General features: G+C 39.1%; 1 protein-coding gene across 6 annotated transcripts in view; it reads left to right on the top strand.

Moving 5' to 3' along the window:
* The window catches only part of LOC123718897 (protein furry), a 73,970-nt gene that overhangs the window by 1,450 nt on the left and 57,887 nt on the right, over window positions 1–14,633 (top strand). For 4 of the 6 annotated variants that reach the window (XM_045675865.1, XM_045675863.1, XM_045675861.1 and 1 more), the window contains 15 exons: window positions 247–444; window positions 663–811; window positions 1,512–1,708; window positions 4,143–4,358; window positions 5,301–5,424; window positions 5,516–5,737; window positions 7,259–7,493; window positions 7,667–8,288; window positions 8,359–8,542; window positions 8,645–8,847; window positions 8,920–9,119; window positions 10,705–10,778; window positions 10,984–11,105; window positions 11,174–11,353; window positions 11,949–12,074. In XM_045675865.1, coding sequence (XP_045531821.1) covers window positions 247–444; window positions 663–811; window positions 1,512–1,708; window positions 4,143–4,358; window positions 5,301–5,424; window positions 5,516–5,737; window positions 7,259–7,493; window positions 7,667–8,288; window positions 8,359–8,542; window positions 8,645–8,847; window positions 8,920–9,119; window positions 10,705–10,778; window positions 10,984–11,105; window positions 11,174–11,353; window positions 11,949–12,074 — 3,052 coding nt within the window. The remainder of the gene's footprint in view (window positions 1–246; window positions 445–662; window positions 812–1,511; window positions 1,709–4,142; window positions 4,359–5,300; window positions 5,425–5,515; window positions 5,738–7,258; window positions 7,494–7,666; window positions 8,289–8,358; window positions 8,543–8,644; window positions 8,848–8,919; window positions 9,120–10,704; window positions 10,779–10,983; window positions 11,106–11,173; window positions 11,354–11,948; window positions 12,075–14,633) is intronic. The other 2 variants (XM_045675867.1, XM_045675866.1) reach the window with 1 other exon arrangement.

The following is a 14,633-nucleotide window of genomic DNA, read 5'->3' as shown; positions in this document are numbered from 1 at the left end:
CTATGTACTCATTGAATATGATTTATTATTTCTATTATTTTAAACAGTACACCTTATATTTTGTTTAAGATCTCATAGTTTAGTTTTGTAATATTTGTGTAAAGCATTATTACTTTATATTTTGTGTATAATAATTATGTCATTATACTATTTATTAATATTCAAAGCATAATATGCAAGCACATTAAATAAAAAGTTTGGTACAGTCATTCTCAATTGTCACTAAACCATTGTTTAAAATCAAAGCTTCAGGTACAGAAGAGGCACCTTCTTCTATGGTGTCGAGTGAAGCAGAGTCAGAGAGCAGTGTACTATCAGAGCCACAGCGCCATGAGCCGGCTGATATTCAGCACAGATTAGACATGGTCACAGCCAATCTGCAAGACAAAACCTCACCTTCTGTTGATCTACGCAGCACTGTAACTTCATCTGTTACAACAAGAGGTAAGCTTGGTTTGTATTTAAGCAACAAGTTTCTAATGAAGTTTATAGATTTTAAATATTTAAATTGATTTTGTTATTATTTAGTGATAGGTTTTATTTGTCAAATATGATCCTACAAAGCTTGCAAAAGATTCCCAGGACATAGAACTCATTAAAATTAGTTTTTTTGCTTAATTTTTATCTTATTATTATTAATTGAGCAAACTTGATGGTTACAGGCTCAATGTTGCCATGGGGTCCATCGAAGGGGCCGTCGACTTCGGCGGACTCCGACATGAGGCCGGGAGAGTTTGTGATGAGATTACTATTCACAGAATTCACAGTACAAGCCGAAAGGAAAATGGAAGCTGTCATGGCAGAGCAACTGGTGAGACATAGTATTTGATAAATCTCTGTTTATATCTAGTCATTTTATTGTGTTCTGATACTTGCATTCAGGCACACATAAACATGAATGAGTCCATCAATATTTAGGTAGTATATAGTATGTATAGGCAACATTTATCACATAAAACAGCTAAAAGCTTGTTGTTTGCTTTTCTTTAAGTATAATTCTTAAGTCATCCTTGTAAACTAGTTTGGAGTAAAAGCTTTGGAACAGCAAAATGCTGACGAAAACAATATATATCCTTAATGTCCTATTACCCCTAGATGGGGCTGAAGCCGTCCACAGTGTCTTTATCGCATTCGGTATTGAGCCTCGTATTTCACTTCGCTCCAAGTCCTTCTGGCTCTCTTTGCCTGGCACGGCCACGCTTCCCACGCATCGATTCCAGGCCGGCTTCGGAATACGATTTGCATCCCCTCGGAATGTATGGCTATTTATCCGTTTGCATCGCATGATATGCTGGCTTATGGAGGTTTCTCGGCAGTACAATATAGTATGTAATATAAAAGCTGAAATTCGAACTGTCTTTCATCGGCAACAGGACATGATGTTCCCGATCATACTGACAAAGAAAATATTTGTTTATTGTACATACAAAGTATTAATATACATATGGTCCTCAAAGTTTTTTGAAGACCTAATCTTCTTTTTATTATAATGCCTAATGTGTTACTCGCAGGAGAAGCCTCTAAACAAAACATTACAACGGGGCGAAGATCCCCAACTCGATCAGATTCTGTCGGCGTTCGGTACCGTGGCCGAGCATTGTCTGCCCTCTTTGCTGCGAGCGCTCTTCGGCTGGCTCGAAAGGCAAATGGCCGACTCTCCGCAGCTCACCGAACAAACGAAGAAACCTCAAGATCTCAGAAACAAAAGGTAAGGGCAGCAGACGTCTCTACTGCTACTCCCACTCGATAGACCTAATATTAAGTCATTTTTGAACCGCTGAAGCGACTTTTCATCCTTAAGAACTTGCCCATACGAGCTTGTTTGCGAACTATCTGTGTCAATGGAACTTTATGAATATATAACAAATTAAATTATCATGCGAAATAAATAAATATTGATCAAAATGTAAAGTGTGCTAAAGCTGGCGTGGTCTGACATTTGAGTAATAATCAAACTTACTCAAAATTAACACTTCACTATGGTCCTTATGCTTTATGCCATTGTATTCGTAAACGATACTTTCGTCTTCAATTAATCAGACTTACTCGAAATGAACTTACTAAAAATTAACATTTCACTATGGTCCTTATGCTGTATGCCATTGTATTCGTAAACGATACTTTCGTCTTCAATTAATCAGACTTACTCGAAATGAACTTACTAAAAATTAACATTTCACTATGGTCCTTATGCTGTATGCCATTGTATTCGTAAACGATACTTTCGTCTTCAATTAATCAGACTTACTCGAAATGAACTTACTAAAAATTAACATTTCACTATGGTCCTTATGCTGTATGCCATTGTATTCGTAAACGATACTTTCGTCTTCAATTAATCAGACTTACTCGAAATGAACTTACTAAAAATTAACATTTCACTATGGTCCTTATGCTGTATGCCATTGTATTCGTAAACGATACTTTCGTCTTCAATTAATCAGACTTACTCGAAATGAACTTACTAAAAATTAACATTTCACTATGGTCCTTATGCTGTATGCCATTGTATTCGTAAACGATACTTTCGTCTTCAATTAATCAGACTTACTCGAAATGAACTTACTAAAAATTAACACTTCACTATGGTCCTTATGCTTTATGCCATTGTATTCGTAAACGATACTTTCGTCTTCAGTTAATCAGACTTACTCGAAATGAACTTACTAAAAATTAACATTTCACTATGGTCCTTATGCTGTATGCCATTGTATTCGTAAACGATACTTTCGTCTTCAATTAATCAGACTTACTCGAAATGAACTTACTAAAAATTAACATTTCACTATGGTCCTTATGCTGTATGCCATTGTATTCGTAAACGATACTTTCGTCTTCAATTAATCAGACTTACTCGAAATGAACTTACTAAAAATTAACACTTCACTATGGTCCTTATGCTTTATGCCATTGTATTCGTAAACGATACTTTCGTCTTCAGTTAATCAGACTTACTCGAAATGAACTTACTAAAAATTAACACTTCACTATGGTCCTTATGCTTTATGCCATTGTATTCGTAAACGATACTTTCGTCTTCAGTTAATCAGACTTACTCGAAATGAACTTACTAAAAATTAACATTTCACTATGGTCCTTATGCTGTATGCCATTGTATTCGTAAACGATACTTTCGTCTTCAATTAATCAGACTTACTCGAAATGAACTTACTAAAAATTAACACTTCACTATGGTCCTTATGCTTTATGCCATTGTATTCGTAAACGATACTTTCGTCTTCAGTTAATCAGACTTACTCGAAATGAACTTACTAAAAATTAACATTTCACTATGGTCCTTATGCTGTATGCCATTGTATTCGTAAACGATACTTTCGTCTTCAATTAATCAGACTTACTCGAAATGAACTTACTAAAAATTAACACTTCACTATGGTCCTTATGCTTTATGCCATTGTATTCGTAAACGATACTTTCGTCTTCAGTTAATCAGACTTACTCGAAATGAACTTACTAAAAATTAACATTTCACTATGGTCCTTATGCTGTATCACGATTGGTATTTTAAATATAAAAACCGAACGTAAGTTAGTGGACAAACGGTGCCTGCCCGATATGAATTTCAGGATCATATTTTTTTAAGTACACTTTAGTGTCCTTTGAATAAAGTTTCGTATTTTTATCCGACTTCAAATGACAATTTGAAATCTAAACTTTTGTGTATGTTTTTTTGTGTGTATGAATTTACTACTGTGATTTTTATGTTTGTATAGACTGAAAATATGCAAATGCTTAGATGCGATGGTATGAATAAATATTTGTTGTGAATGGCCTAAATTTAATTGATCTGTGGTTAATATAGTTATCTGTTGCAATTTGTGACAGTAGTCAAAACCTTTCCCGCGGGTGTTGTGTCTTGGTATATATTTCCACGAAAGTGGTTCAATCGTAATTCACAATAGACTGGTAAGAACCTCAGGCCATACGCGTATAACTACAAACTTAACAATAATGGCTCCATTTGAAAACTGATGAACTCTTAACTTTATTTGAACTTTGAATCCATTCAGTCAGAAGCAGTTTACATACACGACTGACAAACGAATCTTCCCTACGATGTTATTGTATTTAACAAATCAAAGTTCAGCATAGGTGAAAAACCGTAAATCAATTCTCCCCAGCATCATCTACATAGTGTCGGGAAGCGGCGCTGGCACCGAACAAGTGGAGAAGAGTTGCGAGGAGCTTCACGCCGAGAGAAGAGATCTCGCCGTAGAATTCCTCTTCTGCCTCGCCCTTATCGAGGTGCTGAAGCAGCTGCCGTTTCATCCTGGCCACGAGGACCTCGTCAACTATATAGAGAATGTTGCCTTCAAACGGTTCAACTACAAGGAAGGGTAATTTTTTTTAATGGTTAACACAAATTAATAATAATAATAAAGCTTTTCATTCAGATTGACACAATTAAGTACACATAAACATAGCTCTTTATATAAAACTAGATTTAAAAAAACTGTTCAAATACTTGGATCTTGCTTGATGGAATTCTCGTGGGAACAACGCAAATACATAGTCAAAATAACTAACATCACCGCATACACGAATTCAAGTCCGACCAGTCACCACAAGTAGCACCCGTTCACGAGTATCACGCATGGCCAGCCATCGGCCCCCTCGCCATATTTTAGGGAGGATGCATTCATGTCTTTCTTGGGTCACTTTGTTCCACATCGCTCCTGTCACTTGTCTGATGTTGTCTTCTCATCTTTTTAGTGGTGGTCTCCCTCTACTCCTTTTGCCTTCCTTAGTGTATCATAATTTTACTCCATCTGTCGTCTTGTCATCCTATCCTTTCTCCAGCCCATCGCCATTTAAATGTCCTTACTTTGGAGATAATGTCTATGACTTTTGTCTCTATGACTTGGTTTCAAAATCTTTCTGATTTTTTAACGTTGAGGAAACTCCTTTCCATTGCGCGTTGGCAGTCTGCCAGTTTGTTAGTCATGGTTTGTATTAAAGCCCATGTTTGGCTCCTATACATAAGGACAGGTAGAATGCAGGTGTTAAATAATTTGGTTTTTGTATACGTATGTAGCTTTTCATCTCTTATGACCTCTCTCATGCTCCAGTATCTATTCCAGCTGTAATTCTTCTCTCAACTTCTTTGCTAATAGGATCTTTTTGTGTCATTAACTATCCCAGGTTAATGTATTCATTAGTATAATATAACAGGTTTACACAAATTACGGAGCTGAAATTTGATTAATACTTGAGAAAAAGTGGTTTTCGTAATGTGTAAAGACATTATGAAATGTTTTATTATTAATTCTTCGTTTCAGGCTTCAGTCCAACCCAAATGCGGCCAATGTCCACATAATAGCAGATCTTTACGCCGAAGTAATAGGCGTATTGGCCCAATCGCGCTTCGCTTCAGTGCGCAAAAGATTTACAGCGGAACTTAAGGTGTTTATAATTGATGACTTTGACTTCAAAAGCTTTGAATTAAAACCGCTCGCATTGGCCTGTTAAATTATAATGATGGAAATATTTTCAGGAACTGAAAAGCCGCGAACAATCGCCGCAGACGACACAGAGTATAATATCGTTGCTGATGGGTATGAAGTTCTTCAGAGTGAAAATGGTGCCGATAGAAGAGTTCGAGGCCTCCTTTCAGTTCCTCACTGAATGTGCTCAGTACTTTCTCGAAGTCAAGGATAAAGATATAAGGCATGCCCTAGCAGGCCTATTTGTTGAAATTCTTGTCCCTGTCGCAGCGGTTAGTATTTATTGTAAAATTTTGTCTCTTCCTTATTTCCTGTGTCCCGAATAAGAGACTTACAAATTTAGTCTCCATTTTGATTGGCACTCAATGTAGGTGCTAATGTCTTGATAATTTGTATGGCCATTGCTTATTTATCTCGAACAATGTTGCTGTAGTCTGTCTAAAGTGTTAAAACCAGTTCATTTATACAAAGAATCAACATATTGCTTGATGCATAACTCTACTCCAAAACTACTGGGCTGATTTGAAAAATTCTTTCCCTATTAGAATCCTTCATTATTACTGATAAACATATATGAAATATTGAATATTTCCAAAAACGTTTGGGATCCGCATGAAGATCGATAATGTAACTCAAGGTTTGAAGGAAATACCAATAAGAAATTCTGTATTGCGTATGGGGAACCAAATGATATAGTAATATAGAACAATATTATGAACTTATGTAAATTTATTATGTATCTACACTCTAACAATCACAGCACACACTACACAATACTTATACAGATCTCTCTAAGACAAACATATTGTTACAAAGACGGGTCGACTGCAATGTTTCTAGATTTTTCCACTAGTTAGAGAACTTTTCAGCAGGCTGTAATATGATTTCTGACCGTTTCAGCAGAGGGTCAATCACATATTAGAAAATTGTAAATTCCATAATGTTACCCTAGTTTTCAGGAAGCTGAAACCTTTTTTTCAGTCGGTTTCAGAACATGTGTAGTAGAGTGGTGTAGTTTTCAGGAGACCCATTTTCAGGCGTTTTCAGGCCTAGTTATACCCCTTTGATGAAGGAATATTCTAGACCGAACTTTCTAGGTATGAGACAAGGACGAAATGATACGAGAGAGAGAGAGAGAAGATCAGAACTTTCTCGAAACTAGACGAGCACTCGAGAACGCCGTACGACAAGGACGGAGCAATGTGCGACAGAGACAAAGAGTGCGGACGTTCTAGAATTGTGCAATCGCTACTCAGTAGCAAGCCCGCCTAGAGAGTTCTCGAATATTGTTTAGAATTATTCCCAGGGATATATAAGCGAGCCGAAACGCGACTAGTCACCAGTCACCTTTAGTTTGGAATGCGATAACAAGAGAGAAACACCGAAGCGATAAAGTGAATACAAGTGATAAAGTACTGTGTGAAGTGTGAATAAGTGAAGTAATTAGTGACTGTGTTTTTGTGTGTTATAAGTGCATTTCTGCAATCAATTTGTGCTCATAAATTCCTCATTGATTTTTCAAGAAATAAACCCTTGAAGAAATCTACGGCATTTTCTATCCGATCCCCTAGCTCGTAACAATATATATACAGCTCGATACACCATCAACCTGTGTATGTAACATATTATGAACCAGAGAAATATACGTCTTTCTATATATATATATATATTCCATATGTCAGTTACGTATTTTTGTCTCCTCTGGTGAGCTCAGGATCCCTCTTAAGAGATCGTTATTTCTTTTTGTGTCCCGTGTGAGTATACCGATCTGAAACAATTATTGTATTCAACAGACCGTTAAGAACGAAGTCAACGTCCCCTGTCTCAAGAATTTCGTGGAGATGCTCTACAGTCACACCTTGGACGCGAGCACCAAGTCGAAACATCGGCTGGCGTTATTTCCCCTGGTCACTTGTCTGCTCTGCGTTTCCCAGAAGCAATTCTTCCTCGCAAACTGGCATTGCTTTCTCGCCATGTGTCTCTCGCACCTCAAGAATAGAGACCCAAAGATGTGCCGAGTCGCGTTAGGTAAGATTTTCATTTATTCATGCCATGCTGAATTGTGAAAAAAGTTAAGTGCTGTTCCAGGTTTTTGTGCCTTAGATTGTTATTTAAATTTCTTATTAATTTTTTATTAAAAGCCACAACCATGTCTTGACTGGACTTAAAAAGTCCTTCTTGTAATTCATGTAAACTTTCAGAGTCGCTGTATCGTCTCCTCTGGGTGTACATGATACGTATAAAGTGTGAAAGCAATTCCGCGACCCAATCCCGGCTTCAAAGTATCGTGAACTCGCTGTTCCCGAAAGGTTCCAAAGGCGTGGTACCGCGCGACACCCCACTCAACATATTCGTTAAAATTATCCAGTTCATCGCTCAAGAGAGGCTGGACTTTGCGATGCGGGAGATAGTCTTCGATCTGCTCATGGTCGGACGTCCGATCAAAATAATCCTCACTCCCGAGAGAATGTCTATCGGTCTGCGAGCGTTTCTCGTGGTGGCTGATAGCTTGCAGCAAAAGGAGGGCGAACCGCCGATGCCAAGGACTTCGGGGACCCTTCCCTCTGGAAACACCTTGAGAGTGAAGAAGACCTTCTTGAACAAAATGTTGACGGACGAAACGGCTCAGTCGATCGGGATGAGCGCCTATTTTCCGTACGTCAGGCGCGTGCTCGTCGAGATATTGAGGGCGTTGGACGCCCACTACGGCAGACCCCTCATGCTGACGAACACACAAAACGTTACAAAGGAGCAAGAGATCAATACGGGAGAGAGGAAGCCGAGAATAGATCTGTTCAGGACCTGTGTGGCAGCAATTCCTCGGTAAATATTTTAAACTGTTTATTGGTTGTATCCATTCGAAAGGCAACGAACCGTGTTAATATATTTACAGGCTGATACCCGAAGGCATGAGTCCCAATGAGCTGGTGGACCTCCTCTGCAGATTGACAGTTCATATGGACGAAGAGCTCAGGGGACTTTCCTTCCAGAGTCTTCAGACTCTCATCGTGGACTTCCCCGAATGGCGGCAAGACGTACTGGCCGGCTTCACTCAGTTTCTGGCTAAAGAAGTACAGGTATTGAGGGTTTTAGCGTTAAATTGTGTTAGATATTTATGAATGACGGAGATAGTTGGTACTGTAGGGTAACCTCAAACATGTGAATATGTTCCATGTCAGGACACCACACCCCAGCTGGTGGAGAACGGCCTCAGGATGCTTTTGCAATTGATAACGAGCTGGAAGAACGGCGAACCGCCGACCACCGTCCCCGCGAAGACCGAGCAGCTCGCCTCCGTCATTCGAGCCGTGGAGGCTCTAGGCCTGGTGATGCTCTGTCAGTGCAAAGCTTATCCGAGGAGGCTGGCCGTGCACATTCTGAGGTATCACCGTTGACGCTGCGATTAAAATGCATCAGTAGTGAATCTCTTATGATATGAAATCTTTCCGTTCAGGGAATGCAAGAGCCTCTTGGAGCGACTTCAGTTGACTCGTGATGAGCCAGCCCTCATTGACGCCGCAGACGCCCAGGTCCCGCACTTCACGGACAAGTGTTTGGGGGCTCTGCCTCCGGCCGAGAAGCAGGCCGCGTTGGCAGCCGCCCAACCTGACCTCGTGTGGCTCGTGGAAAGGACGCACCCCGTGTGGACATGTGGTATGTATCGGTCTTAGTAGTGTCTTTTGTTAAAATAGCTTTTACACACAAAAACACTTTTTGAACGGATGATGGGTGATACTTTTGACATTGAACACTTTTTGTCTTCAGTCACCGTGACCATGCACGCTGTAAAGCACGCGAAACGTCGGAAAAAATAAAATTATGTAAATAATTATAAGTTTTTAATAATAATACATAGCTTCAATCCGTTCAAAAAGTGTGTCTCTTAATGTATCTTGTTATTTTAATTATCTTATCACCGAGTACGTACAAATGATGATATAGTACACCTTTTAGTTCTGGGACTCAAGTTTTCTTGTATCTGTTTCCTGATTGTCAATCTAATCTCTTCTGTGGCTGACACACACCGTCGACTGTTTGGGTTTAAGACAGGTTTCCTTAAGCCAGCGAGTGTTATAGGCGTACATAGACAGTTTATTGGTGCTCAACCGAGGATCGAACCTTCGACATCAAAGATGAGGGTCGAACGCTCGAGTCGCTGATGTCGCACGTTAACATTAAGTTTAATGTAATATTATGTTGAAATTCTCCCTTGATGCAAAATAATGATTATTTAACGAACGTGTTTAAAAGTTCAATGTCCCCCGCAAATGGTTCTTAGCATAATAGCATCGCATCTTTATCACGATTTCTGTTAAATTAAAAAGAAAAACGTGTTTATTCATTTGGCAACAATTCACTATAATGTGTTAGAGTTGGGAACCCTTTTAAGTAAAAAATACCTGTGTTAGGTACTATGTCGTTGTCTAAAGCATTTTAAACTTCATTTTGTAAAGTCAACAATTTTGTTTTTTTTATACTTCACGTTGCCGATGTTACGTTTCTCTTACGGCAGTCTAGGCGACCGTTGACAAGAAATATAGATGTCGCAGTAAAGTAGTTAAATCAGAGAGTTAATTGAATCTCTAGACAGTTAATTAAAAATCGATATTCAATCAAGTCGCTAAAGTTCCGTCAGACAAGTGACTGAACGAAACGTTTAACGAGTTTCCTAAACGTTCCTAGGCAACAAGCCTATAAAGCAAAACACGGAATTTTCAAGCTCTCAGTTCGTGGCGATCACACCGAAATAACAATAACAAATGAAATAATCATGGCGGAGTCTTGTATTACATTGTTAATCAACACGATGGCTTTTGGTCAGACAGATAGTTAAACGTTTTCGACGCTGCTTTATTTAAATCAAAATGCCAGCGACTTGATTGAATATCGATCTTTAATTAACTGTTTAGAGATTCAATTAACTCTTTGATTTAACTACTTTACTGCGACATAGATACCGGCAAACTTCTTGAGCATTAATCAAGGGAGTGGGGGAAGTGTACACCGTACAGTTTGTGCAGCGCCGGACACGAACGTCAACTGATTTACCAATCACGCGATCGACTCGTCACTCTCCCGCAGCCCCTTCCCAGTGGTACCTAAAAACCGCTTCTGCGCAGGCAAAGACATTTGTTCAAGATGTTTGCCGGTATCCATAACACCGGAGGTCTACGAAGTTTGGTTGGATGTTGAAGTTGTTTAAGTTATTCAAGAGTTTTTGAGTGAGTGTATTTGACAGGTCTTCAGCACGATGAGACATCATCAAAGAACAGTTGGAGCGGCAGCTCTACCAATGGAGCTGATCCTTGGGAGGTAATTTATTAATCATTATTAGCTAATATATAATATATATTTTAACCAGTTACTTTCACAGAATAATATATATATATCACCCCATACTCTTAATTAACAAGTCGCTTTCCAGTAGTTTAACTGCGAGTACAAACGAGATGTTTGCGCTCGATCATAGTACAGTACGAGCAATTCAATTTATTGGACACATTTGTATTGTGCGCAGGTAGTACTGTACGGACTGCTCGAAAAGAACCGTGTTCCAGCCAAATGCCCTACGACCGTCCTTCAAGCTTGGCCCATTCTTCATGCCAGGATTCACGCGCTCTATACGATCATCGAGCCGGCGTAAGTGTTTTCTCACTATATTATTTCAGTAGGTGTGACTTTTATGAATCTAAAAAAAATTGTCACAGACCTGTCAACGACAACCGGGCGTCTCTCTTGTCCCGTTCGCCGGCCTTGCCGCGGAAGCCTGAAAAAGAAAGAGACGGCTATATGCAAGTATGGAAGTATTACCTCACTATGGCCTACCTCGTCGTACCTGCAGTGCCCAGTCCGGTAGTCCGCTGCGCAAGTCCAGATCTAAGCCTCAGGTACGTGTCCCAAGTGTGATGTATCGGAAATTTTGTGATGCAAGTTTATTTATACACTCCGCCCCAATACTTTCTTAGTAATGAATAATTTTATTTTCTAATCACTCTCTAAAAGAAATGTCGATAAATCCTTGAATAGTTTTTGAGACGTTGGCATAGCGTTGCGTAATAGACAAATTATTTTTTTTCTAGCAAAGTATATTTGAGTAGCAGAATAGTTTTTGCCATTAAATAATTTATTTACTAGGTATATCGGGAATGTTTAGTAGTAAATCCTTAGATCTAATTTTACTAAATATATATTTTAATAATTTTTTGGAAATCTAATATCAACAATAACACCTAGCATGTTTTCTTATACACTCGATAATAACACTGTTTGCAAGACGACACAATCTTAAATGTATTCGATTAAACGACCTCATTACGTACCTTTATTTTTAAAGCAACACAATCTTCGAATTGTATCGTTTGCATCGCGTTTAAATTAAATATACAAAAGACTTGATATGGATAAACAATAAAGTGGACATCGTGATGGCCAAGATGAAGACGTAATATAAGAGACTGGTCGTGATGTGTGTAACCCTTGTAGCACGGAGGGTGACCCATGGCTCGGCACTCACCTGACCTCATCGAACGAGAGCCTCAACGCGCCAGTCGGTTTCTTCACGCTGCCGTTGAGCTATGCGCGCGCGCACAGGCACCACAAGCGAACGAGGTGGCCACACGATATCGTGCACGGCATTATTCATTCTTGCGATTCCATCTTTTTAAATTATTACGCTCTACATACAATATACAGTTTTGACTATTAAATGTCGCGGTACTATAACTGTCTTCTAACGAAGTAATACAAAATACCATCCGTATCACCTCGACGTCCGTCGTTCCACAACTGAGCGTTTTCTAAGGCAGTTTTTGTCGTGCCCCGCCACTATGTGGAACCAGCTGCCCACTGAAGTATCTCCGAACCAATTCGACTTAGGGTCCTTCAAGAAAAGAGCGTACAAATTCTTAAAAGGCCGGCAACGTACTCGCGAGCCCTCTGGCATTGAGGGTGTCCATGGGCGGCGGTATCACTTAACATCAGGTGAGCCTCCTGCCCGTTTGCCCCCTGTTTTATAAAAAAAAAAGATGGAATCGCGTGTCATTCAAATGTGAAGTCATTGTAATCCATTCATCCATAGACGGTGCACAGCTAAGTCATCAACTTGGTCTTCATCTGACTTCTATACATTCAGAAAACCTCTAATCATTACGTGTTATATCTTTGGCAACGGAATTATGTGAACTCTATCTTCTGATTTTTGAATCGAAAGATTTATTCGTTAAAAAGTTACATTAAGTATAATTTGTTGAATTATTGCCGTAACGAGATCTTTCGATTTTAAAACATGGTTTTGTCTGATTCATCTGAGCCTGTTTGTGAATGTTTAGAGCACGCACACATTTCTATACATGTAGATCTTAATTTTAGCGTACATTTGTACGAAACAAAAAAACATTCCAATTTATTGTTAATTTTTTTTTACTTATAATACTTATCACTAATTTTGTGTACGTATTTTAAAATCGTTGCTGATGCGTTATTTAATGAATAAAGAAAGTGATTATATGATACACCACTTCGAAGGCTGCTAGACGGGCCATTTTTTCACGTAAATGTTTAGCTGCAAGAGTGTGGCTGCCACGACAGCGAGTATTTACGGCTAGTATGGCCGGGATACATAGTCAAATATTTTTTGTATGTCCGATGAATGTTTAGTGTCCCAGCCGTATTGCCGGAACGATCGCTTTGCAATCGAAAATACTGTATTATTTCTCAGCCATATTATTGCTGTCTCGCTTTACGGCCTAAGTGTGTCCCTTTTTCATGCTACGTGAAGTTTCCCACGATTCGTAGTGCTATCTTAGTTTGTGTTTGTTTCTGTTCAATTTGGTTATAAGTACTAGCCAAGCCATGTATGTAGACCTTGTAAAGACAAAATAATGAGCCTAACTGGTGTAGAAATATTGTCGAGATATACATTTTTCTGTTTTCTGTTAATTTTTTGTAATTTCGGAATATAGTTGGCAATGAAGTAGCCACATTTAAGTGTAGCCCGTGTAGAGGCGCCTTTAGAGACTGCAGAAATTTATTACAAAATTAGACAGTACGGAAATATAGAACAGTCACACACTGAAGAATGTTCGGGACCCAAAAGGTTGGACACAAACATAACAGTCTCTAATACCGTAACATCTCGTTGTCGGTTTCACATAAATTCTAGAATCTCTTATCTAAATGGACTTTATATGTCTTGGCTTCTTGTATAATTTACGCCTTAATGAAACCGTTACGGAATAATAATAAACACTGCCATCCAAAATTTCTCCTAAGTCATTCACTCACACTCTAGTGAGTGTGTAATGTTTAATTGGGTAAGTCTCTAACGCTGGCCATAGACGAACCGTATGCTGCAGTTGAAGTTTCGTGGAAGTCGTACACGACTGCAACATTACCGTATAATGCAGTCTACGACTGCTTGGAGCAGTTGCTTTCGTCCGCAAAATAATACTGATGCGAGTTAATTTACAAGATGGATTTCGATGAAGGAACACTGGTTCTTCGTACGCAAGCGTAGGCGTAGAAGACAGCGTAGTATGTGGATGCATCCAATACTACAATCAAGAGAACAGCATGGAATATTTCATACTTTGTATTCCCAGCTGAGAGAAGACACTAAAAAGTTTTTCCACTACTTTAGAATGTCTGTGGTTTCATTTGATGAATTAGTTGGTATTTTAAGCCAAGAGGAAGATGATTGGTACTCAGCGGGAGGGAGAGAAGACCATGTATGGTGGGTCCGGCAGCTCTAAGCAGTCGACAGCACGGCGTAACTCGACCGCAGAGCGACTGCTCCGTCCGCTCAGGAACTGCTCGAGCGGTCCTTGTATTGCGAATATAAATTTAGTATGGAAACTGCCGTTCGTGTATGGCCAGCGTTAGGTGTCATCAGGTTTCGTCTTATTAAATCGGTATTTTCATATTGCTATGATACGAATCTATCATAGGTATGATCATTTGATCGATTCTATATTGGGACATCCATGAAATTAATAATCCACCTAATTATCAGGAATAGGAAAATATGTAAATGTTGTTAACTGGCTTTGTTTGTTTAACAATTGTTATGTTGCTTTTTGGTAAAGTCATGGTAGTGGCAATTGTTTCACACCACGTTCATGAAGTCATACATTTGCGCCGATGTTCTATAGTTAGTTGGTTGTTTTATGT

Source organism: Pieris brassicae, chromosome Z, assembly GCF_905147105.1.
Source record: "Pieris brassicae chromosome Z, ilPieBrab1.1, whole genome shotgun sequence".
Lineage (NCBI taxonomy): Eukaryota > Metazoa > Arthropoda > Insecta > Lepidoptera > Pieridae > Pieris > Pieris brassicae.
This window is presented reverse-complemented; position numbering and strand designations above follow the sequence as displayed.